At 39.8% G+C, this 25,079-nt stretch overlaps 2 protein-coding genes across 6 annotated transcripts; one reads left to right on the top strand and one right to left on the bottom strand.

Annotated features, from left to right (window-relative positions):
- Nucleotides 1-1,238: 1,238 nt before the first annotated feature.
- Nucleotides 1,239-6,408, bottom strand: NSA2 (NSA2 ribosome biogenesis factor). Its single transcript, XM_051788210.1, has 6 exons — nucleotides 6,214-6,408; nucleotides 5,780-5,967; nucleotides 4,597-4,747; nucleotides 4,088-4,267; nucleotides 2,860-3,052; nucleotides 1,239-1,506 (listed from the first exon to the last, which is right to left on the bottom strand). Exons 1-6 carry the CDS (start codon nucleotides 6,214-6,216, stop codon nucleotides 1,439-1,441), a joined length of 783 nt encoding a protein of 260 aa, XP_051644170.1. The 5' UTR covers nucleotides 6,217-6,408; the 3' UTR covers nucleotides 1,239-1,438.
- A 108-nt stretch (nucleotides 6,409-6,516) lies between these two features.
- On the top strand, nucleotides 6,517-25,021 carry GFM2 (GTP dependent ribosome recycling factor mitochondrial 2). Of its 5 annotated transcripts, none has more exons than XM_051788171.1 (22): nucleotides 6,517-6,639; nucleotides 7,026-7,117; nucleotides 7,387-7,476; nucleotides 8,011-8,095; nucleotides 8,441-8,486; nucleotides 9,410-9,507; nucleotides 10,545-10,670; nucleotides 11,055-11,143; nucleotides 13,965-14,053; nucleotides 14,299-14,359; nucleotides 14,432-14,617; nucleotides 16,870-16,950; nucleotides 17,698-17,846; nucleotides 18,362-18,502; nucleotides 18,585-18,684; nucleotides 19,261-19,450; nucleotides 20,655-20,731; nucleotides 21,211-21,349; nucleotides 21,500-21,685; nucleotides 23,063-23,178; nucleotides 23,440-23,622; nucleotides 24,064-25,021. In XM_051788171.1, the coding sequence occupies exons 3-22, from the start codon at nucleotides 7,414-7,416 to the stop codon at nucleotides 24,190-24,192; spliced, it is 2,334 nt and encodes a 777-aa protein (XP_051644131.1). In that variant the 5' UTR covers nucleotides 6,517-6,639; nucleotides 7,026-7,117; nucleotides 7,387-7,413; the 3' UTR covers nucleotides 24,193-25,021. The 5 variants fall into 5 exon arrangements, with proteins under 5 accessions (XP_051644131.1, XP_051644129.1, XP_051644132.1 ...); XM_051788169.1 differs by having other exon boundaries at nucleotides 7,026-7,123; XM_051788172.1 differs by having other exon boundaries at nucleotides 7,026-7,123; nucleotides 8,014-8,095; nucleotides 24,064-25,020.
- The last annotated feature ends 58 nt before the right edge of the window (nucleotides 25,022-25,079 follow it).

The following is a 25,079-nucleotide window of genomic DNA, read 5'->3' as shown; positions in this document are numbered from 1 at the left end:
ATCGTTGACTATTTAACCATTTACAAAGTGATTCAATAGGATTTACCCAACAGTGACTTAGTTACAGATTTGACATTGCAACATTTACACTGTGCCTGCTATATAGGGTGTTTAAATCAATTCACATGCACACGTGTGTGCACATATATATATATATATATATGTATGCATACACTTGCATATATATATACACAAATTTACCTGCTAAGATTTCCCTTGAGTTCAATGAAATGCTCATACTGAATGTCTTTACATTTCTCAAGGGGTGAGGGTTGAGCCTTGAGGAGTGTGGAAGGCTATCAGCCTTCATCAGCTTTTGGCAACAGCAGTGGTCCTCTGAGTACTGCAAACTCTCACACTGCTGAGCTCTAACAGGTTTTCCACCCACAGGGAGATAACGGTCAGCCCACTGTGGCCCAGGAGAGCTCAGAGGGCCTCACTTAGGACCACTGTTTATTGGATTGCAAGATGACTGGCTTCAGTCATCTGTCACTCTTCATCCTGGCCATAAGTAATTACTGGAATTTTTCAGAAGTCCAGTAGTAATAATATTGTTCCACACTGGCTATGATTCAGGTAAGTTATGGTTAGACTGTTGGGTATGGCTGATCATCTCTTATCCCTCTGTGTGGTTAGGCATCAGAAGTTCCTGTTTATGGACTGTTTCTGGTAAGCTCAAGGGGAGCTTAACTGTGCAGGAGCCACTAATGGAGGCCAAGACCTAATGAGATCATAGAGCAGCCTGAGGAGGCAGCAGAAGGCACCACATGGTATAAAAGTGGATCAAGACTCAGTGGTGCCCAGTTGAGCACAAACTGAAATATAGGAAATTCTGTTTAAACGTAAAACCGTTTAAACTAAGCGTGGTCAAATGCTGGTTCAGGTTGCTCAGGATGGTGGTGAAGTCTCCATCCTTGGATATACTCAAAACCTCACTGTATGTTGTCCTCTGACACCTGCTGTAGGTGACTGTTTTAAAAAGGGGCTCACACTACACGGTCTCAAGAGGTCCCATCCAACCTTAACTACTCTGATTCTATCTGCTATTTAACCTGCTTATTGCATGTGTGACCACCTGTAGCTTTAAACTTTTGTTAATGCAAAAAGTCCAAAGCAAACCTATTCACATTCTGGCTTCTGAAATATCTTGAGTTTCATTTGAAAGTTTCCTTCTTACAGTGTTGAAGGGTAAGAGTGCCCTCATAAACTGGATGAGCATAAACCATATGAGCAAAACATGAAAATTAAATCTCTTTATTTGGACAATGTTCAGCTGAACAAACATAATAAATATAAAAACGTGAGCAATTGTTTCTGGCTTAAGTTCCTCACCAGCTTGTTCTGGAATGGTTGAAGGTTCTACAGATCTTGGAAACTTGTTGAAACTCCACCCTTATTTTGTAGGAGCCCACGTCCAATGCTTGGTATCAAACCCAACTTAAACAAGTAGAACTGCATTAATACAGCCATCGTTTTCCGGATTGTTTGTTACTTGAGCATATTTCCCTAAGGAGAAAAGAGAATTAAATGTCTACAAAAGCTCAAAGTAGATCACATAGGTTAGATTTTTCTATGTTTGCAAGTTTAATCTACAAGTCTCTAAAAAGAAGGGACTCAAATGCATTTTGAAATCTAGATCTACCTTTTACTGGGCTATAAACTTATGTTCTCAAAGTATTATATTCAGGCTGTTTTTTATAAACAGATTATTTAAGAGTCCTGAGTAGAATAAAAAACATACTTAGGTTTGCTACTGTCCAAGTGAAACCCTCTATTAAAAGAAATCAATCTTATGAAGATCATAGAATATGCTGACTTGGAACAGACCCATCAGAATCAAGTCCAACTCCTGGCCCTGCACAGGACAGACTCAAGAATCACACCATGTGTCTGAGAGCATTGTCCAAACACTTCTTGAACTCAGACAAGCTTGGTGCTGTGATCACTTCCTCAGGTAGCCTGTTCCAATGCCCAGTGACCCTCTGGGTGAAAAACCTTTTCCTGATATCCAACTTAACCTCTCCTGACTCAGCTTCATGTAGTTCCCTCGGGTCCTGTCAGTGGTCACCACAGAGAAGAGATCAGTGCCTGCCCCTCCTCTTGCCCTCATGAGGAAGTTGTAGACTGTGATGAGTCTCCCCTCACTCTCCTCCAGGCTGAACAAAGTAACCTCAGCTGCTCCTCATACAGCTTCCCCTCAAGGCCCTTCACCATCTTCTCTGCCCTCCTTTGCACACTCTCTAAGAGCTCAATATCTTTCTTATATTGTGGTGCCCCAAACTGCACACAATGTTCAAGGTGAGGCCGCCCCAGTGCAGAGCAGAGCGGGACAATCCCCTCCCTCGACTGGCTGGTGATGCTTTCCCTGATGCCACCCAGGACACGGTTTGCCCTCCTGGCTGCCAGGGCACTGCTGACTCATATTCAACTTGACATCAATCAGGACCTCCAGATTGTTTTCCACAATGCTGCTCTCCAGCCTCTCATTCCCCAGTCTATACTCAAAACCAAGGTTGCCCCATCCCAGGTGCAGAATCTGGCTATGATACTCCTATACAACTTCCACTAAAAACATAATATGATTGTTCACAGAGTTAGTCTTTATAGACTTGTGATATTGCTTAATGTGACACATAGGCATGCAAGCTGAATCTTTGTTCTGAACTTCATCTAAGTGAATGGAAAGCCTAAGATTAACACTTAAAGTTTGTATTTTTATAGCTGCTAGTAGTTGCTTCTGCTACAGCACAAACCTAACATTTAACAATGACTATAAGACAAGGTCCTAACAATACATGATGCAATGAAGACAAATCTTTTAAAAGTAATTCTGCAGTATAACTAGGTAAACTTACTTACCCCAGATAACTTTGCCCCCTTGTGTCACAAGGCCAAGCTCACTCACATTGACCTCAATGACGGTACCCTTTGTAATTACACCAAGTGTCGTATACAAAGGAGAAGATGGATTCTTCTTTACACCAAGGATAGGTAGGCAAAAAGTGGCTTTAAGTTCGGGATGTGTCACATGTGCCTTCTTGAAGCGTAAACCCTGTTGCATAAGAAATGTTAGAATGAGTTAATACTTGCTTTAAGCTCTCATGTCTGATCTAGTAAACACTTTCAGCATTATGTTCTCAGCTTTATATGTTCTGAGAGACTGGATGAGAATACAAAATGCTATCTACCTACTACAGAATGTCAGACATTTAAAAACCTGATTAATGACAAGATAAAGCATATTTTCAGGATATAAATTTTTAATAATAGCACAAGAACAATACTTGTTACCTTGGATGGCTGCTGTTCCATAAAGAAAGTATTGTAAAATATTAAATACTCATCTCTATAGAAGTTTTTATCTAGTGACTTGCACTTTGTAAAGGGTACTTTACCATTAAGTACCATAAATCATTCCGTGTCAATAAAAATCTACCCAAGGCTTCTCTGTAATACCATCAAACTAGTAATGAAATACAATTCAACAGGCAGCCTGCACAGTGATTATTGACTCCTGTGAGGGAACAAGAACAGGTATTCATCTGAAAACTTCACTATATCACTGAATCCAGCTTTTCCTCCTGTGTGCTGCCAGGCTGATAGAGCCCAGGCACTGTTCCTGCAGCTGTGTAAGTAAAGGTCAGGCTGGAGGTACAGCACTTCCCTCGCATGCAGTCATGACTGTGCTTCAAGCTTACTTTAGCCAGGAGGGAGTCCTGGACTCTTCTAAGAGAGTTGGCTGCTACAGCTGAGAGATCGTAGCAGCTTGAAAAAGAAGCCTCCAACATTAAAAGCTATTCAAAGTATCTCTGATAAAGACTTGAAATCTCATAGTTTTAACTTCCTGACATCATCTGAGTTAAGGGAATAAAAGCAGATATTTTGACAGACTGTGACTGCAGGGGCACCTCCCCACCCTCATGCAATCAGAACTTTAGATTTATGCAAGCAAACCAATAGGAATGTTCTACGTAAGCAGTAATTCAATGCATTATCATACAAGAAAGTTCCCTCACCACAGAAACTCACAAAGTAGTAAGTCTCAAGAATTACTATTTAAATGATCTTTAAGGTTCAAAAATATTACCATAGGTCGAATGAATCGCTCGTATTTAGGAGGCTTCCTAGTAAAGCCATCTCCAACAAAACAAACTTTTGTAACCATTCTCTTCCAGGCCTTCTTCTTTCTCTTTCCTGTACGAATCACTTTCAAAACTTCTGTTTCCCCTTGTGCACGGACCTTTGGCACAGGAACCTCCCATTTCCCCTGGAAGAGGGGGAAACAAAAAAGTCAATACTCTTACATGTCACATTGCTGAGTGAAAGAGGATAGCCAAAGCATAAAATAAAATTTCCCTAAATCATAGTGGTAGACCATACTTGTCATACAACTCATAGCTACTTAATTAGCATTTAAAGTTTTGAAAATCAAGATATTGCATATGCTCACATTGTCCTAAACTGCTCAATTACTAAAGGTTTCAGTCTTTAATTAGTCTTTGCTTGTAGGCTGTTAAGAAAACTGAGAATCAGCAACACAGAGTGGTCGTTGTCACAAGTAACTGTAGGTATCTGAACTCTGATACAGTTACTTACAGCTTTTTCTTTTCTTTTCTGTTTGATCATGTTAGAGAGAACCTTAGCCCGGGACTGGCCCTCTCTGTCCAGCAGGTATGCTGGAACAGCTCCCTTGGGTGTTTTTTCATCACTCTTTTGCTTTGTATTTCTCTTCTCATGCATTTTAATGCTGCAAAGAAAGAAAACCAGTATTAGAAGCAGGAAAAAAAGGTTTATTTTTAAATATACCCTTTCAATTTAGCTTGTGCCTGCTCAAACTTTTCTTTTAAGAGACATTTGTAAAAAATTGCATATTTATATATAAGAAATAATCCTAAATAATTTTCAAGGTAAACAAGTATTTCACTTAATCCAACAACTGACAGACTGCATAGTGCATAAAACCTTGCCACCTTGCCAACAAGGGAATACAAAACATGCATCTCTTTTAAGGAATGTCTGAATGACTTAAAACAAACAACCAAATACATTGAGAGATGTACTTCCTCTCTGACAAAAAATAACATGCCACTCCTCTTCTGAGATTTGATGGCAATGCTTACAAATGTCAGGAATGTGTGTTTGTAAAAGTGGGGGGAAAAAAGACCACGAACTAATAGACCCATTATCTTTACAAGTAGCAAAGAAAAACAACTGTCTACACTTTGAAAACAACAAAACCAACCTGGTGGACAGGTATTAAAGTTCATTAGCAATGAAGCATACTATTTACAATTTTGATTTCAATTTCTGGACAACAGATAAAATTTCCAGAAAAATGCTTGTGTTTGTCTATGCTTGATGCTGTAATTTATCCTCGAAGACAGGCCTCATGCTCTACTCAAACTGTGTATGTTACTGTATTTTTTTCTCCTAACCATTAAAAAAACCCTGTTGCCTCTTGCCATATTAACTCAGTGGTTGATGTGAAATTCTTAAGTAAATGGATTCACTTTTTTGTCGTAATTACATTAGTCGCTGTCATTGCTAAGCAACACTTCTCTTGAGGAAAGCCTCTAGCGGGGGAATTGTTAACATTCATTGAGAAGAGACAAAGTACGAAACGTATTCGTCGTGGCAAAGCCCCTTTCCTCCTGCAGCCTGAGTGCTATTTAAGTGTACAACGCGAGACTCAAGTAATGATTAGCTCTTTATAACGTCCTGTCTCATCCCTGAAGCGTCAGGACTACAGGACGGCTCCAGAGAGGAGGCGGACACTCACGTCTTCTTCATCTGTATTTTCTCGGCGTGCCGCTGCTTGTGGTAGAGCTTGGCCTTCAGCCCGATCATCTTCTTGGCCTTGCGGGACCGCTCGTGCGCCTCCCGGCCCTCCTTCTTCCTGCGCCTCTCGTGGTAGTCCAGCCGGTACCCATAGCGCTTGCGGTGCAGCTCGATGTGCTCGTTCTGCGGCTGTGGGCACAGAGGCAGCGCGGTAAGAGGGGACCGGGGCCGGCGGGGCGGGGAGGGCGCCTCTGCCACGCGCGGGGAGGCCGCGGCCCGACGGTGGTTCTCTCACTGCGGGGCCCACCCAGCCGCCCGCACCCTCCCCGGCCCGCCCGCACCCCGCCGTCCCCGTCCAGCATCCCGTCCAGCCTCCTGGGTCCCGCATCCCATGCCCCGGCTCCCAGTTCCCAGTTCCCGGCTCCCGGTCCCCACCATGTCGGCAGCACCGCGGACTCCTCAACGGCGAAAAGGGAGAGCCGCTCGCGAACAGGCCCCGACTGGAAACTCTCCCCAGAGCGCTTTGGTTCCTCCAGGCGGAGAGACAGGCTGTTCGCCCTCCCCGAGGGCTTTGCGCCGGGCTCGGCGGGGCCGAGAGAGGGAGAAAAAAGGAGTAGGAGAGGCCGAAGGAGCGCTTTTTGCCGCCTGGTCTGTCAGGTCGTGGCGAGAGGGCGGAACGCTGGAGGCGGTGAGGTAGCGGGGGAAGGTAGAGGGAGGGCGCCTTCCGACGGCATGGCGGCGGGGCAGGCGGGGGCAGAGGCCAAGAGGGGGGTCGAGTGCGTCGCGCACCCCAGGGCTGGGCCGTGCTGAGGCTGCGGCGGGGCAGGAGGTGATCGGGGACGGCGCAGAACCGCCCCAGAGGTTCGTAGGGCGGCGGGCAGGGCGGTGTCGTTTTGTGGAGCGTAAGCGGGGCTCCTCTCGCGGGCTCGTCACGGGCAGTGTGAGGACACAGCGCCCGTCCCGCACTCCCGGACAGCGAAGCGCGGCGGCACCTTCGGGAGACGAGGGTGCGGCTCGTAACATGAGGGTGTGCAGATGAGCCTGTGCGCAGAGCTTCTTACCCCTCGTTGTGAAACTACCACGAAGCATCAAATCACTGGAGCTGAACACTTGCATCTCCTTAAATAAGTAGCAGCCAGCTTGGGCTGCTTTGGAAGCTGCTGCACTTGTGCTTTCTGTTGCAGGGTTTTGGCGATGCTTAAAAGGTCGTAGTACTTAATATTTTCTGTTGTTTCTGCCCTAAATAGATATTTTGCCCTGCAACCTGTTCTCTTTCAAGACCAGAAAATCTATTTGCACTTCGCTGATCTGTAATCGGTGCTCTAGAGCTTCTCTGAGAGTTAGTGTAAGCTCTGATGTTCATTATTTTGCCTTACTGTTTAAAAATTTCTTTGAGAAATATACTTAGTGTTTGTGGGCATGTATTTGTGCTGCATTGTTAAGGCTTAATAACATTATTTTTACAGATATGATACTGATTTAACTTGCAAAGTGTTAACCTGATTTGACTGGAACAAGAGTAAAATCTTGTGATTGAGTTATATCAAAGTGATACAACCAACCTGTTTCTCGTCATAAATGTTTTGTGTGGTTTACTTACCTTGTCAGGGAACAGTATCAAAGAGTGGAGCCAGAATGTGGAAAGTTATGAGGAGAGTTTCAGTGGATTTATTGGAGTCATCAAGTTTATGCAATAAGGTAAAGTTTCCCCAAATTTTGGTACTTTCTCTGTGAGCAAAGGAAATACTTGGGTTATTCTGAGTAAACTTTTTTGATTGTGGTGGTGGTGGTTTTTTCTTTTTTCTTTTCCTTTAAAAGTTGGTTTCCAAACAGAACAGGTACTTTCATATTGGAATGGGAAGATGAATTTATAATTTTTATGTAATTTTTTTGACTACTTAACATTTATAATTGTTAAATTTGTATTATTTACAAAAATAATTAGACATATTTAAAACAATGTGGCTATTGGCAACATACTTTGATAGATATCGATAGATTTTTACTAGACATCCCAAATATTACTGGGATCGAACTTGGTGTAAACCTCAGTGTGGGCATCATCTTCAAGCTATGTGAAAACACATAGCTTGTGTTTTCAGCTTATATAAATATATAACAATGGTATCTGTTCATATAGATATTTAGTTTATTTTTGTATAACTGGCAAAAATGTAACTAAATAATTAGTTATAATGATAAATATTCTATATAATTCTTTTTTCTTTCAAGCAGGTGTATTTCAGGAAGACAAAAATGAGAGTTGTGAGTGTGACACAGCAAAACTGCAGTCTGAGAAACTACAGTGCTCCACCAGGTATAAATTAATTATCTAATCATCAGTCCAGATGAACATCAGCATTACAGTTGTCTTGAACTGAGACATGCATCTGCAGAGTAAGATGTTACTGTGCTGATGATACTTTTCTGTGTTGGCTTTTTCCTCTTGTTTCTAAAGATTCTCTCTTTTTCTTGTTTTTGAGAGAGAGATTTATTGAAAACTAAGTACATATCTTTAGAAATTTGAGATGGTAGTGATTACAGATTGTCACGAGTTGTGCTTCTGAATCTTTTTTTTTAGTAAGGTTTTTATAAGTTTTCTTAAATATATTTTCTACGTTGGGTTCAGTCTTAAAAATTGTTTAATTTTGTTTGTCTCCAGGAGATGTTAAGTCTCTGCGTTCTGTCATTAATCCTGATATATCCAGGTACGTCATGCTGGCTTATTGTTTGGATGTAACCGGTAGTCAGGGCAATTGATGTGATGAAGAGTTATAAGTTGTTGCTGTACCTGTCACATGTGCATGTTTAATTTAAATTTAGTACTTGTTTACTTTTACCCTTGTGACGTTTCAATATAGAACACTTGTTGGTGTCAGAAAGGTCTGGAATCGTCTCTTGTTTACATCATCATAGCCAAAACTGGGCTTGTTGGGAAGCTCCAAATTCATGGTGTTGTTGGGAGTTGAAAAAGGGAGAAGGGGTGTGTTGGCAACTAGACCTCTGTTGTTGTGTGTTTTGTGTTAATGGGAGCACTCAGCTGCATTAGACGAGGACAAGGTAACTGGGGACTGAGCTGCCAAAGAAATATCCTAGGGGTGAAGTTCCCTTAGAAGGCTACTTTTGTCCTGAGGGTGAGGTCAGCTGGCATTAATGGTGAATGTTAATGGTGCTGCACAGAGAAAGTGAAGCAGTTCTGGAAGCTGCTGATGAGGTACTTGAGAAAGGAAGAGTTGAACACAATCAAAGACAGCATCACGGGAACAATGGATGCTGTATTTGGAGCATAAAGGAAATATATGCAATGGATTGTTTGGGGCACCAGGTGTCAGGGACTGGGATGGACGAGAGGGTGCTTCTGTCTGTGGAGAGGGCAGATGGGTGAGGATGAGCCCAAGAAGAGGCATTCCCTAAAGTGGAGCATGGAAACCTGTTGCAAAACTGTTCAATACATTGTTTCAATACTAGTGTCTTTCAGTATTGGAATGTACACTGTGTCACATATGCAGTAGAGGAAAGATGTTATTAATCCGAGATGTTATTCTCAGTGAGTATTAATTGTTTATGCAAATAAGAATATCACAGAATAAAAAAATTATTGCACTAAACCCCATGTTTTCAATTTATGCAGAATCCGAAACATTGGCATTATGGCCCACATTGATGCAGGCAAAACTACGACAACAGAGAGAATGCTGTATTATTCTGGATATATAAGAACACTTGGAGGTTAGAAATGCTTTTTGTATTTCAGTAGCTTTGAGAGATTTAATAATGTACAGTAACATGCAATGCATTTAGAGGTTGCTGGTGGAATACCTGATGGAGAAGATAGTTGTTCCGAAGTTGTGCTGTGGTTTAATGGAATTTTAAATGCACATTCCATTATGTTCTAAGGCAGTTGCACTTTGAGAGATCATAGGTTCATAATTTTCTTTTAGTGCATTATGTTTTGTTTAACATTTAATTAGAGGATCTCCTTAGTTTAGTTGTTGCTCATTGGCCGTTCTGGTAAAGCTGTTTCTTCAGTTTTCTTTTGACCTTTAAAGAAACTAGATTGAGAAAAAGTATCTGTTTCTTTTGAAAGCCATAGCTCAGAAAGAATTTCTTGCTACAAGAACTTTTGCAGAATTTTTCAAGATTGAAAGGGTCACAGCAGCCTCTGTGATTTTTTGACCTTTTAAATTTCATTCCCTGTTCTTGACTGTGTATGACAGATAGACAGATAGAAAATGTTAAGCTTGTGGAACGTTTGAACTTGGTGTCTTGCTTGTTTAAAGATGTGGAACTATTTCTCTTTTTATTAAAAATTAAAAACAAAATCCATAAGCAAAACCCAACCTCTTAGTCAGTGTTTTTTGTTTGTTTGTTTTTACTTTGACTTTAACTTAATTATCTTCTGATTACCAAATTTTTAAATGTCAGTTGTGTTCCATACAGTCAGTGCAGCCAGGTTTTTTAAAGCTGTAGTTTGTTCATGATTTTCGACTTTGCTTTAGTTTTTAAGATTCTCATGGTGTTACTAGATTAAGAACAATAAAAAGGTTTTTGGAATTGCTAGTCTTTGACTTGCAGACCATTTGTTCCTTGGAAGGGGAGCTTGGGTAAATTGCCTGACATTATACTGTTTTGAAAAAGGCTAATTTTCATAGCTTATACATATATATAAAAGGGACAGTATTTCCAACTCTCTCTTGACGACTGTATTCAAGGACAGTTTCAGATTTTGAATTGTTTACCTACCCAATTCTGGTTCCTGTTTACAGATGTTGATGATGGAGACACGGTGACAGATTTTATGGTACAGGAGCGAGAACGTGGTATTACCATTCAGTCTGCTGCAGTTACGTTTGACTGGAAGGACTACAGAATCAATCTGATTGACACCCCAGGTACTGCTGTTGTTACTAAGGGAGAGTGGGTGAAGTGGAGTGTTGTAGAATGTCTTAGTTTTAAATATGGTGCAAAATTTAGTTAGTTTAATTGCATCAGTAAAAAAGCCTATACTGAACTCTGTTCAGCTTTGGATAATTACTGTTTGCTGATGCCTAATCTAGCTTGTGTAAGGTGAGCTCAGATATTTCCACACTAAATTGTACTCAGTTCTAGGATCGCATTGTAACAATCTTGTGTATTTCAAAGACTGATGGGTGTAGTTCCCTGCAAGTAAAGAAAGAGTTGTTTTGACATGACTTAAAAAAAAAGTTTAAATTTGTAATAACCTGTTGATGTTGCCTGTTTGAATTATGATGGTATAAAATGAAGATTTTTTTTAGGTCATGTGGACTTCACAGTGGAAGTTGAGCGTTGCTTAAGAGTCCTGGATGGAGCAGTAGCAGTGTTTGATGCTTCAGCTGGTGTTGAGGTAAAAACAACGGGTAGATTTTATTTTTGTATGTGCATCTGTCACATGAAAGGGGAGAGATTTTCTCAAACCCTCTTTGTTTGGTTAGTGTCTCAGTGCCCCAGGAAAGTAAAGACCCTTGTCCCTGACCAGTTTCAGTGTCCCATTACTGAACAGTCCACTCGATCAGAGGGTGGATCAGCTAACTGATTCAGGGTCACATGCCAAGTGGAAAGACCCCCTCCTTGGGGGGGTCCTTAATTAGTCTGTCAATGCCTCAGAAAAGATTCAGGGATACAAACCAACAGCATCCCGGGCCTCCACAGGCCAGTATGTTACCTGCTGGCAGCAGCTGTTAGCACCCTTGAAAGACTCAGACTTAACAGTTTATGGAATAACACTCTTCATTAATATAACAGAAAACTGTGATGGATTAAGGTTTGAAGATTGCCAGTGATAGTATCTGGCTGCAAAAATGTATTCAAAGCTATGTACTAACAAGCTTAGTCCCTAACTAAAGCTGGCTCCATTCAGTGCACGTTAGAGTATGGTTCTTACCCAATAGGCATCTCTATGGGGGGAAGACAGGTTCAGCCCATGGACTGATCCTAGAAGTTACAATGGAGTCTTCCCTAACTTCTCCCCAGTTTTAATTTAGTTTATTACTATTTTTATGTTTAAGTAGAGGTTGAGTGATTCTAGTCATACCTCATGTACAGTGGGGGGTGGTTGTACTTGGGGAGGTCCATATTACATCTGAGGTACCTTTTAGGATGGAGGCATATATGTGTGATCTTGTCACGTTTGCTTGTTCAACAGTAAGAAATCTTTCTTCCCCCACCATCAAGTTCTCCTCGTGCGAGGATTTCAACAGAGCCTGGCCTCAGTGTCTCTGCTCAGTTCCACCCTCTGTTTAGTTCCCCTTAGCATGTACTGTGTGTGGGAAGTCAGGCGTGCTGACCACATCCCATCCAGGGAGTGGCAACTGCATGTCCCCCTATGATTTCCACACTGTTACAACTTCTGCTAAGAGTGTGAATATAACTTCCCAGTTTTCTCTTATTTTACCCCCAGCCACTCCCATTCATTTTCCCGCAGTGTCTGATGACTTAAATCAGACTGAAGTACTGTACAGAGATGTTGCACTCTATTATATCTCTTGATGCTTTGTCAGCTTCAAGAAGCTGAGCACTTAATTTCAAGTTCTATAGTGCACATTTCTATGGTAACAAGCAGCAAATAAGTGGGATTACCATTAAATTTTGGAGTGGTTTTGTTGGTTCATGGCTGTCTTTTACAAACATTGATTGACGTGAATGCTTCTGACTAGCTACACAAGTGGAAAGAAATGAATGTCTGTCAATTTCTCATTTTCAGATTTCATGTAGAAAACTGGAATTTTCAGCCAGAATTTCTCCTTGCCCAATGGCCTTTTTAACATGGCCTTTGGGTTGTAGTGCAGAAAAAGTGGTGGCAGAGTGGAATTAGACTTTATATAGCATGAAGTGTTTCAGTAGTCCAATTCTGTAGAAAAGTTATATGCGAAATCATTGTCTTTCATGGAACATACCTTTTTCCCAGATAAGGGATGAGAGAACTCTTGATCACTGTAAGTCACATTATTTAACTTGCTATTGGAAAACATTTAGGCGCCATCAAATGTGAACCTGAACTGAGACACAGCCCCAACCCCAAGAGCAAAACAATTAGATTTGCTTGTGTTTTTTTTGACAACTTTGTAGCAAATTCTTGCATTATTCTATGTATTGGAATGGACTATTTTGGAATCTTAACTGATTTTTATATATACTTGTTTTAACTTTCAAATAAATATATATATGATAAATGGCTCAGCAGTGCACAAATTACTAGCAAAACTACAGTAGTTTTAGTGTTGTATGTGTAGCCACAGAAATGCTTGCCTGGGTGTGCTTGAAGTACTTTGGCAATAAATTCTAAAGGTTTATTCATTGTACAAGTTTCGAGCTGGCTTCCCACCAAGTCCCTGAAACTTGACAACAAGGACCTGCTTCCCAGAGAGGGAATTAAAAAAACAACTTAAGCAGCCAAAGCTATAGCAAAAAAAAATATATATTTTACATATGAGATAGATATATACAATGAAAATATTATACACCACAACTCCAGAAATCCTAAATAGCTCCCCAAAAGGGAAGAGGGGGAGGGAGAAGGGAAAAGGACAAAACAGGACAAAAAAAAGGGCAAAGACCAAACAAGTCTACACAATCCAAAAACCCAGTAACCAGCCAACTAAAGAACTAGCAAAATCTCACCACTTCCCTTTGAACAAGCAGGATGGCCAGACACAGCCCAGCGCTCTCCCCTCACGCGTGGCAGATAACAGCAGTCGCTGTAGGCCTCAGCTCCAGATAAGCCAGACCGAGACAGGGACCCACCGTTCTCGAACCTCGCCGGAAAGGGAGCGAGGTCCCTCCTGCTGGCTTTATTTATACCTCAAGTTACGTAAAGGAATAGCATGGAGTACTTCCGTGATCACTTTCCTAGTTCCTTCCTGGTTACAAGCTGGTCTCCAGGAAGGCCTAGAGTGAAACCATCACAGTCATGTACGTCCCCTATAATACTTAGTTTCTCTCCATGTTTTCTTGCTCGTGTTCCTGCATGTTCTTAGTGAAGGAAGGGAAATGACAACAGCTGAGAGACAAAACTGTTTGTGAAATTCATCTGTGCTGCTACATATGGAATCGTTGGAACACACTCGGCACAGTTCCCTTCTGTACTCTGAATTCAGAACCTCAGTGGTATTGGGGAGTACACAGTTCAGCTATTGGCACTAATGTTTCCATTTTGTCTTTTGCTTTAGGCACAAACTCTGACAGTCTGGAGACAAGCAGACAAACATCAGATACCACGAATTTGCTTTTTAAATAAGATGGACAAAAGCAGGGCAAGGTATTTCGACAGATATTTTGATCATTGCTAAAAACCTTGTAAGAGAATGTCTCTAATAAAGTTTTCCTGTTAAGCATAGAGCAACCCAATTATGTTAGTACTTACTATATGCTATGCAAATGCATATGCAAATACATCTTTTTATGTAATTGTTGGAGTAATTTTTGCAGTAAATAAGGAGTGGTAGATGTATTTTACTAATGTCATTAAGTTTGTGTAACTTAGTATCTGGGTTTTTTATATAGTTTTACATATGCCGTTGAGAGCATCAAACAAAAGTTGAAGACAAAACCTTTGCTATTACAGGTAAGCTTTCTTTCAAATGGAACTCCTTTCATAATTTTTTTCAGCTGTCTAAAGTTTCTACTGTTTTTGCAGTTGCCCATTGGGGAAGCCAAGACCTTCAGAGGACTGGTTGATATCGTGACTAAGGAAAAAATAATTTGGAAACCTACTTCTGATTTGGATGATGGAAAAAATTTTGAACGAAAGCTGCTGCTGGAGGCTGATGATCCAAACCTGTTCCAAGAAGTCCAGGATGCCAGAAATACCTTAATAGAACAAGTAAAGTTCTAAAGTAAATGCATAATGTATTTAAAACTGTTACTTAGAACAGTAGGAAAAATAGGTTCTGTAGCTTAAGTGACTCTGGCTAAGAGAACTGCTCAAAGCAGGGCTGACTTCAGCATTAGATCGGGTTGTTCAGGCCTTGTTCAACTGAGTTTTCAAGTATAAGGATGGTGATTACAGTCTCTCTAGGCAGCCTGCCCCAGTTCTTGACCATCACTATTTCTTTTTATCCAGTGGGAATTTACCATGTATGACCTGTGGCAGCCATGCTGGTCTTCTGTTGTGTACCTCTGAGAAGAATCTAGCTCTCTTTTCCCTGAAGTGGGCCCACCACCACCATTTCAAGTATTAAGAGACAGCATTTGCCTCTCCAAGTTAGACCAAATACATGTCTCTGCTTCAGCCCTGTTAGTGGTTTGCCACTGGACTTCCTACAGTTTTGTCAGTTTCTTTTTGTGCTGGGGAAGCTAAAAACAGAACTTCAGGTGCAGCTTCACAAGTGCAGGGTAGATGGTACTAACTGCTTTCCCTGGTCCACTGGCTATGCTCTTGTGGATGTAGCCCAGTATGCAGTTAGCCTTTGATGCTGGAAGGTGACACTACTGACTCATAGGGTCCAGCAGGACCCTCTGGGTGACTTCTGCAGAGCTGTGTCCTAGCTGGTTGGTCCCCACTTTGTATCAGTGCTTGTATTTGTTCTGTTTTAGGGGCAAGATTCTGCATTTGTCTTTGCTGAACTGCAGATTTTTTTCACTTCCATCTGTCAAAGTTGCTTAATGCACATTGGAAATGTTAATATGTGATGGCAAAACATGCTGAGTATAGAGAGTTGGAGTCCCTGGCTGTACAAAATGGAAGACTCCCTGCTTTATAGATAGGGAACTGAAGAAAGCAGACACTAAATTTGTCATGCAGTTGGCTAATATGGTATCTTGTAGTCTTAGATGCTAAAGGATATTTGGTACATTCACGCAAGGCCTGACCTACGTACCTGAAGGGTGTCCATACTCTTCTGGAGTGGCAGCTAGAAGGTGGATAGATTTTTGCAGGCTGGTCAAAATGGCAGTAAATACTGTGTTAGAGGCAGCTCAATCCAATCATAAACTGATCTATTTTGTTGGAAATGCTGCCTTTCATAAAGCTTTGAATAACATTGTGCAAGTGCATAAACAGGTGATGGTAGGCTTTCAGTTTCCTTTGAAACATCAGAATCAGGGAAATCTGTTTTATATTGCTCTGAGTTCAGTAGAATTCATACACAATCTGGCTTTCAAACTTACCAGGATTTAAATGGGGGTATTATTACTCAACCTTTTATCTTAAGAAATGTATTGTCAGATAAAAAGCTTTATAAGAACACTGATGGTTTTTTCCCCCCTTTGTTTTCTGGGCCTTTCCTGAAGGAGGAAGGGGTGGACCAGTAGTGGGATAATTGAGATAACCTTGTGTTCATAAAATCTTTTTTGAAATGCTTTCTATCCTGTTAACACTCGTTATCAGAAACACTGTCAAATTTAGTATTTTGAATACCAGCCATTTTGCACACTTTACTTTCACTTAATTAAATAAACTGGTTCCTGTAATGTTTTAACTGTTAGCCCAGTTAGACTTCTAATTGCTTATCAAGGGTTTATTTCAGAATTTGGTCAACTGGTTCGTAGCCGTTAGAGGGGGCAAGTGCCTTCCTGCACATGGAGCAGGAGCCTGTGACAGTGCAAGGGTGTATGTGAGACAGGGTTTGCAGAGTAGTTGAGTTACAGGTCAAGCAAAGCGGTACAGTTTGAAAACACAGATATACTCCTGGACATACAAGCCTTTGACATGAAGAAGGTCAAAATGTCCTGATGCTTCTCTGTTTTTTCCAGCTGAGTGTCTGTTGGCTTGCAAAGGTTACTTCTGCTTACTTCAGACCTTTCCATATTTGCAGGTTTGAAGTACAGTCATTTATACCCCCCATGGCTGTCACTGTATGGCTGGATGTTTTTTCCATTTCAAGAAGGAATACAAGCTTTCTCTCTCCCACTGATGTTTTGTCTGACAGCAGCTTTATAAGTGTATGTTAATGTTTTTTCCCACATCCTTTCTTGAAGGCTTAATTTACATAATTTTCTGTGGTTTGAGTTTTTGATCTCTGATGTCTTTAAAGGCTTTGTTCTTGCTCTGCTTAGCTATCTATCCTACATGAGATTTGTGTCTTGTCTGTAAAACTGCTGTATGCCAAATAATAAAGAACTATTCTCTTTAAGGTTGCAGATCTGGATGATGAATTTGCTGAACTGGTTCTAGGAGAACACAGTGAAAATTTTGACTTAATATCAGCTGAGAAGGTAATTTTTACATTTCATTTTTCATAAACAGGTGTTTGCTAGCTGTTATTCCAAGGGGCTGGGTTGGCACATGGAGATTATTCCTTTGGCATGTGCAGATAATGATTTTGCAGATTTATCAGCAGAAAGAAATCACACCAGCTTTTGCAGTGAATTAACAGTGTTGTGAATTTAGAGCAGAACGTGTTTGAGTTTAGTATGAATTTTATACAAATGCCCTATGATTCTTGGGCATGCTAGGCACAGTTTTAAAAGTAGGGTACATTTGTTCAGGAAAGTGGGTTTGCTTTTTGTTTTGAAAGTTCGACTGCTGCAAAAGAGCTTAGGGGAAGGTGAGTGGAACTTCCAGGTAGACTCAGTGCACTTTGTGACTGAGCTGCTGTTTGTTATTAACAAAAGTAGCATTTCAACCATTTTGAATTGGTTGGATCTTCATGCACAGCATGTTGAAAGTGTTGAGGTACAAAATTCTGAATTAAAGGTACTGTTAGAAAAAGAACAGCTGCAGATGTGTATGAAATGTTTAGAAATCTTAAAACCAGTGTCTCCTGTTTTAGCATCTAAACATTTGGGTTTATGGTTTGGAGCTCATTAAAAGCAGCGCAATGAGTTTGGATGACTGATGTATTTACAAACATATATTTTTTAAACTTATTGGGGATTAATTAGCAATATCTGATAGCTGGAGTGCAATGTAAGGCTAAATTGTAGTTCATTTGTTAACAGAAAATAGTTTCTTTTTTGCAGTTACAGTCTGCTATCCGGAGAGTCACTCTTGCTCACAAAGCTGTCCCTGTACTCTGTGGCAGTGCACTGAAGAACAAAGGAGTGCAGCCACTACTGGATGCCATTACTATGTACTTGCCTGCACCTAATGAACGTTCATATGAGTTTCTGTAAGTACAGGTAGAAAAGGAGGTTCAGGAAAAAGGAAAAATAAATAGGAAAGCATAAAAGGAGAAAATAAAAGATGTTAACAAAGCATTCATATTCTTTAAAAATGTTTACTCTTTTTAGGTATTAAATAACTTTAGAGATGTGTGGACAGGAAAATACACTTGAGTACTGAACCTACTTTGGTCAGCACTACAGGAATTGTATGCGTTTATCTTCAGTTGTCAAACTAGCACTTCAGAGTCTTTGTATTATCTGAGAATAATCTTGTTTTACAAAAATGTGGTCTAGGGATCCTATTTAGTGTTGACTGAATCACATGACATCTTACATGTCCTACTGGAGCTGGAACTGCTTAGATTATTGTTTTTTGGTATAAATTATGATTTTTAAAATCTGCCTCTATTAGTATTACAACAAGAAACATATCATTCCTTAAATGAATGGAAGTTTAGGTAACTGTGGGATTGAGCGGCTTAATTCTACAAGTATGCATTTTGTTCTTTTTATTTTGCAGACAATGGTACAAGGATGACCTGTGTGCCCTAGCATTTAAAGTTCTCCATGATAAATGTCGCGGACCACTGGTTTTTGTTCGTGTTTACTCAGGTTCACTGAAACCTCAGTCAGCTGTATATAATATTAACAAAAGTTGCACGTAAGTAAGATAGAGGCCTGGTTTTAATGTAGAAATGGAATGTCTGTTGAAGTCCCAAGTAATACAAGAATTTAATTTTTAGAGAGAGAATGAGCCGGCTGCTCCTGCCTTTTGCTGATCAGCACATTGAAATACCATCACTGATGCCTGGCAACATTGCTCTTACTGTTGGGTTAAAACAGGTAATAAAAAATACTGACTCTGTAAGGGAGCTTGTTTCACTAATGTGCTTTCTACTTCTATGGTATTGTATCTCAGATGTGTTCTTGATAATGTTGTCAATATGTAAACTTGCTTTATTTGAAGTACATTTACATGTACTTCTTCCTAAAATGAAATATCACAATGTACAAGTGTCAATAATTGAACTGGAAGCTGCAGTGCTGATTGGAAAGCACTGCAAGCTGAAGGTGTATTTTATTAGGGTTTGAGCATACATTTATACTGTAAGTCTTAAAATACAATGTTAATGCCACAAAGAGACCTCCTGTGGGGATGGAGAAGGATGTTCCAAATAAGTTACCCAAAAGCAACAGTTCAAGTTGAAATAAATTTGTTTCATGCTTGCTTCTATTAGTTTAATAATTCAGTGTTTTATTGCCTAAACTGGCTGCATGAATCTCATTTGTTTTCTAAAATGTAACCAGCTTTGGGATGCATTTGGGTTTTGGTATTTTCGTTAGGTTTTTGTTGGTTTTTTTTCACATCACCTTCTCTCCCCCTCCTGTGTCTTGTGGCTCACTGGTGCTGATCTATAGAGTGCCACTGGAGATACCATAGTGTCATCAAAGGCTTCAGCAGTCGCTGCAGCACGCCGAGCTGGAAGGGATGCCAGGGAGAAGAAGAGGTCTGTGAGTGACGTAGACAGCCTTCTGCTGGCAGGTGTTGAGATCCCTGACCCTGTCTTCTTCTGTACAATTGAACCTCCTTCAATGGCCAAACAACAAGGTACAATGCAGTCACCTGGCTGACATGAATGATTTGCACAAATTTATCAGTCAGTGATCTAATAAGGCTCTTTTTGGTGTTTTGCACTGATGCTGTATTTTAGATCATGTTTGTTGATATCCTTTGCTATTACTACATCAAGCAGTACTAGTATTAGTACTTTTCTTGGTTTTGTGTCTAGAATAATAGTGGTTCTTCATTTAGAAGTAGGAAATAGAGGCACTCATGCTGAGTTTTGCTGCAGTCACACTGATGTGCTCTACTACATATGTCATGACTACGAATAGCCTTGAAAGGTGGGGGGTTTTTTCAGTTGGCATTTGCAGTTTTATTACTCTGTGTGTAATGTCTTCACTTAGCAAGACTTCTCTGTGTCTAGTTAGGGTTCATCCATGCAGTCTGAGCTGTAATCTTACTGTCTTCCCAACTGTCTGTACCAGAGGACTTGATTATTTGACTCTTTTTGGAAATAACCCTTTAAACTCTGGATCTTTGTTCTAACAAAGCTGAGCATGGTTGGGAGTGAAGAGGAGGAGGGATAAATACCAGTGTAGTGGAATGGAGCAAGGTATAACACAGACTGGGAGCAACATGTCTGTAGGCTGAGCAACTGGGTTGTAAAATATTACTGATTTTGGGGGGTTGGATGTTTTAGTTTGCTTTTGTTTGTTTTTTTCCCCAAAGATAAAAAGGCAGATAAATGCAGTCTCAGCTCTTAGTTTATCATTCTGTAGCTGCTTTCATCAGCAGTTAAGATAATGGGGAATCAGAAAAAAAAATAGTATCTGTATTTGCATTTGAACTTCTCATGTTGAACTCATATTTAAGTAAATCATTTAACAGTTGACAATTTCTCTTATCTGTACAAAAGGATCAATACTTTTTATTGACTTTACGAATCATTTATAGGTTCCAGTCTGTCTCCATACAAACACAAAATATCACTCTGAAAATAGTACATTAAATAATTAAATTAAAGCACTCTGTAGTGCAGGTAATTTGTATGAAAAAATCAGAAGTTTCAGGTTACTTGTAATTTGACCTGACTTTGTTTGCCAAAATCTGTGCTTCTCTAGGGTCCTTTTGCTTGCTCTGAGAATAAGATTTGACCTTATGAGGAAAGTGATACTTAGGCACTTTCTGTAATTCTCAGACTACTGAATCACTTTATATCAAACATATAATGTTTGATATTTATGTACAGACTTGGATAATGCATTGAGTTGCCTTCAACGTGAAGATCCAAGTTTAAAAGTGAAGATAGATCCTGACACAGGACAAGTAAGATGAATCTTCTACTACTCTTCTTATAACCAAGTTTTGTTTTAGAACTGTCAAGTTAGTTCATCTGCATATTGAGGTTTTCTTGAATAAAAAGGACTCTCTAAATGTTGTATATACAAAGTTGTGTGTGAAACTAAAATGGAGCCTTGTGCAGTTTTGCTTTACAGAATAGAGGAAGTCACCCTGTGCTCTGCATGTTTTTGACAGTTCTGTACTTAAAAAAGTTTGAATTACATAGTCTTTAAGATAATGTAAGATTACCTGTTTTTAGCAGTCACAGTAATGGTGACTACACTTTCATGTGTGTTACTGTCAGATGACTTATATAGCAGTGTTTTCTCTCTAGGGTCCTTAGAATTTGAAGTATTGAAGGTTTTTGACAGTTCAAAGCATGCAAGTCTTTGCTTAAAGCATTTGTAATAAAACTTCTGAGTTTTGCATGTTTTTCCACTTTCTCTCAACTGTCTTCTCACCAGACTATCCTCTGTGGCATGGGAGAACTACACATAGAGATCATTCATGACCGAATCAAACGTGAATATGGAATTGAGACTTATTTGGGACCTCTTCAAATAGCATACCGAGAAACCATCTTAAGTGCTGCCCAGGTTACAGGTAAAATGAGTAAATGGAAGGAACATCTTGTTTCTGGATTTGTAACTTGATGTACTTTAAATGATATATGACTAACTTTCAGATTAATGTTATGTATTAGCCTTTTTTTTTCTAAATGGCTGTTTCACTTTTTTTCCCTCTTCCTTGCAGATATATTGGACAAAACAGTAGGAGATAAACGACACTTTGTTACTGCAGAGTTAGAGGTGAGACCCAGGTCAGGGGACAGAGCAGTGACAAAACCCATCATTGACTATGCTGAGAGTGTTATTGGAGAACTACCCAAAGAACTCCAAGGAGCCATAGAAAATGGAATCATGAATTCATGCATTCAAGGTAAAGGAAGTGCTATGACAGCTATACTAGTCTAATATTTTTATAAGAAGCAATTTAACAAGTTTCTAGAAGGAAACACTCCTTCGTAGCTTGAAAACTAAAAAGTAGTACATACTAACATGTAAGATGGAAAGGAAAATTATGAAATTTCCTTAACTACAAAAATTGCCGAACACTCTTCCCTATTTCAGGAATGGAAGTCAGCATCCTTTGGTTTGGTTTTCAGGTTGATTTCATTTCAGTCACTCTAAAGTGAGCTTGGAGTTCTGGTTTAATCTGCTGTTAAGAGAGAAGGTGTTTACTTCATGACAGAAATGGTTTCAGAGGCCAACATGTACACACCGCACTCTGTTAGTGTTACTGATGCATTTTTTGCAAATACATAAAATCCATGAGTTTTCAGTAAAGCCTTACCTAACTGCAAAGTGAGGGCTTTCTCAAGGACTAAAAGTGTCCTTGACTTTTGACTAAAAATAGGAAGTATTTAATTACGTGTGGCCAAAGAGCTCTGTCTTACAATAAAATTAACAGGTAGTGGATTGACAAATGAGAATTACTCTGTACGAAGTGTTTTTTCCATGTTGCTATGTGGAATTGGAAAGCATCTCCCGTCTCTGGCTGTGGAATGACTCTTAGCTGTGCGCTTTCTTCATGCTCCTTGAAGACACTTCAGAATTGTGCTGTCTCTGGCCTAAAATTGATGCCATTAAGTGCTTAAAAAACCTCAAAAAGATCTGGCCATGTTCTCTGTAAGAAAAAAGCAAGGTGTTTTTTCTCAGATGGCCTCACATCTAGTCTAATACAGTTTGGTTTGGTTGAGAGTCCTGGGTTGGAGGGAGACAATCTGTCTGAGATGCTAGATGTCATTAATCCTTTATGGAATTGAGTTAACCCTGGAGTTGTGGTAGTGGGTTAGTATCAGGCTTTGCTGTGATCATACTGTGTTGAAAAGGAAGATGTAGAAAATACTCTGGTTTCTGGTTTAACAAAAGGTTTCACTACTTTTTCAAGTGAGATCTTGTTTCAATAGACAAGTTTTAGATACTACAGTGTATTTTTTAAAAGCTTCATTTTCAGGAACAGTTGTATGGATGAGCACACTCAGGAACTTACTGTTCTCAGAATTATCTATGTTTTTGATAAAGAGAGTAAGAAAGTATTCCTTTGTCTCTTTTGGCAAAGCTAGATAATGACAAAATCACAAAATGAGGAACACAACCAGTAGTCACATTCTTTCAGGGGTGGACAGGGACGGAGAGAGCAAAGAGGAAAGTGAGAAGCTTTAAATTAATCCTGAAAAATTTTTTGCATATCTCTTAATATTCTGAAAAACAAATCTGCTTTTTTCTTTCTGCTCTTCTACACTGGCCCACCCAGGACCTCTGCTTGGATTCCCAGTTCAGGATATAGATGTGACAGTGCAATCACTGACAGTGCACCCGGACACCTCCCACACAATGGTATCAGCCTGTGTCTCCCGTTGCATGCAAAAGGTACACTGAAACTAAGCTGCTGAAGAATCCAGCAGCATGATATACTGCTGGGAAAATCTGTGTGTATCTGTATCTGGTACTTGATCTGCTCTGTCAGTGTAATGCCCTCGCTGAGAATTCTACAGCTTTTGAAGGTAGAGAATTTGAGAGACGGTGTTAGCTTCACGATAGAAGTACCTATAATGTCAATTTTATTTTAAACAAACAAACAAAACCCCAAAAATACATTGACGTAATGTCCCTTCCTTCCTTTCTGTGTAGGCCTTGAAAAAATCTGGTGTACAAATACTGGAGCCTGTGATGAACCTAGAAATCACAGTAAGTGAAGATCATCTCAGTGCAGCACTTTCTGATCTTGCTCAGCGGAGAGGCAGTATTCAGGAAATCCAGAGTCGTCAAGATAACAGAGTTGTGGTTGCTGCTGTTCCACTAGCAGAAATGATGGTATGTGATTACCTTACTAATGGTAAAACTAATTTTTTTATATGCTTCAAAAAATGGCTTCACTTTTTGTTACAGATAAGTTTAGAATGGATGGGTTTTTTTACTGTATTTTAATTATTGAAGGTCCAAAGGAAGTGCCCACAAATCTAGTAGTGTTCTTTTGCCCAATTCAGATTGTTAAACCAGCACATACTCAAGTGTAAGTCAAAGAAGTAGTAAGTACTGCTAGAACAGGTTTTACAGGGAATAGTTTTTTAAAAATATTATTATTGACTCATGCATGTTTTGCACTTTTAATAGAGTAATGTTAAAAAATTAACTTACTGGTATGTTGCAGTATACTTCTGACACTCTTTCTCTCTGTGGTCTAAGCAGCCTTCTGTGTTAACTCATCTTCCCTTTATCCTAAACTGAGTGACACATCATCTCCATTTTGTCCAGGGCTACTCAACAGTTCTGCGTTCTTTAACATCAGGCTCAGCAACCTTCACATTGGAGCTTGCCAGTTATCAAGCCCTGAACAGTCAAGAGCAAAGTGCACTTCTTCAGAGGAGGATGGGGTTGGTGTGATCACTTTGTAGAATGGTGTTTTCTATTCTCCATGTTAAATATTTCCATATGTACACCAGTACGTTCACCTGGGACCAACTGGTGGTGGTAAATGACAAGTCAGCAGCCATATGAACAGAATGGGCTCTTAATTGTCCGCAGGGGAAAGTTCAAGAGCCTGTTCTAATGGCACAGCCTTGTAATTGCAAAGCAGGGATGGAACCACAAGGTGTTGCTTTGCAAATTTTTATCTTACAGATAAGATCCGTAAGGAGAATTGATGCACATCCTTTTCACAGAAATGAGGACTAAGTGCACGTTAGTGTGCCACGAGAACTGATTCTTAATTTAGTAAATAAAGTTTGTGAAGTTTATGTCTATCAGTGAAATAACTGTACCGTTTCGGCAGTCTGTGTCATCATTTGTTTTCAGCTGAACGAAAGTATATGGTTAATATGTACTTTAAACAGTACAACTTAAGTATTACTTCTTGTACTGGTAGCAACTAGCTATGAAAGAGAGTTCAGGACTGGGTGTAACTTCTACCTGACTTTGCTTTAGCAAGTAAGTGAAATGGATACTTCTGCAAATTGAGTAAGATCTGTGCAAAAAAAAAAAAAAATACAAGAAAGAGAGAGTTCTTCCACGATGGTAATCCCTACCTACCACCCTGCAATATGATGACGGAGGATTTTTTTTTTTTACCTTTAGGAATGAGTGAATTAAGCTATAATAGTCCTGATTTGCTATGATTTGCAATTATCTGGTTACCTAGAAAACTGGCAAATGATAAAATACTTTGAAATAAAAAAGATAGTTTGCTCTTTATTTAAATGGTGTCTTAGCTTTATTTTCTCAACTTTAGAATGTAAAGAAATTGGAATTAATAACTATGGTATCAAGTTTCA

Source organism: Manacus candei, unplaced genomic scaffold (assembly GCF_025592945.1).
Source record: "Manacus candei isolate 608988 ecotype Guabito, Panama unplaced genomic scaffold, ASM2559294v1 h1tg000024l, whole genome shotgun sequence".
Taxonomy (NCBI): Eukaryota; Metazoa; Chordata; class Aves; order Passeriformes; family Pipridae; genus Manacus; species Manacus candei.
The sequence above is the reverse complement of the archived record's forward strand: the minus strand, read 5'-3'. Positions and strand labels throughout refer to the sequence as shown.

Bases quoted from the DNA above. Each gene is read 5' to 3' on its own strand.
- NSA2 (XM_051788210.1), bottom strand. The intron at 4,748-5,779 runs GTGAGTGTCCGC...CTTTCTTTGCAG, and splicing joins AAAATACAGATGAAGAAGAC to CATTAAAATGCATGAGAAGA. The intron at 1,507-2,859 runs GTAAGTAAGTTT...TTTTCTCCTTAG, and splicing joins AGGGGGCAAAGTTATCTGGG to GGAAATATGCTCAAGTAACA.
- GFM2 (XM_051788171.1), top strand. From the start codon at position 7,414: ATGTGGAAAGTTATGAGGAGAGTTTCAGTGGATTTATTGGAGTCATCA. The intron at 18,503-18,584 runs GTAAGTAAGATA...TTTAATTTTTAG, and splicing joins AATATTAACAAAAGTTGCAC to AGAGAGAATGAGCCGGCTGC. The intron at 23,179-23,439 runs GTACACTGAAAC...CTTTCTGTGTAG, and splicing joins TCTCCCGTTGCATGCAAAAG to GCCTTGAAAAAATCTGGTGT.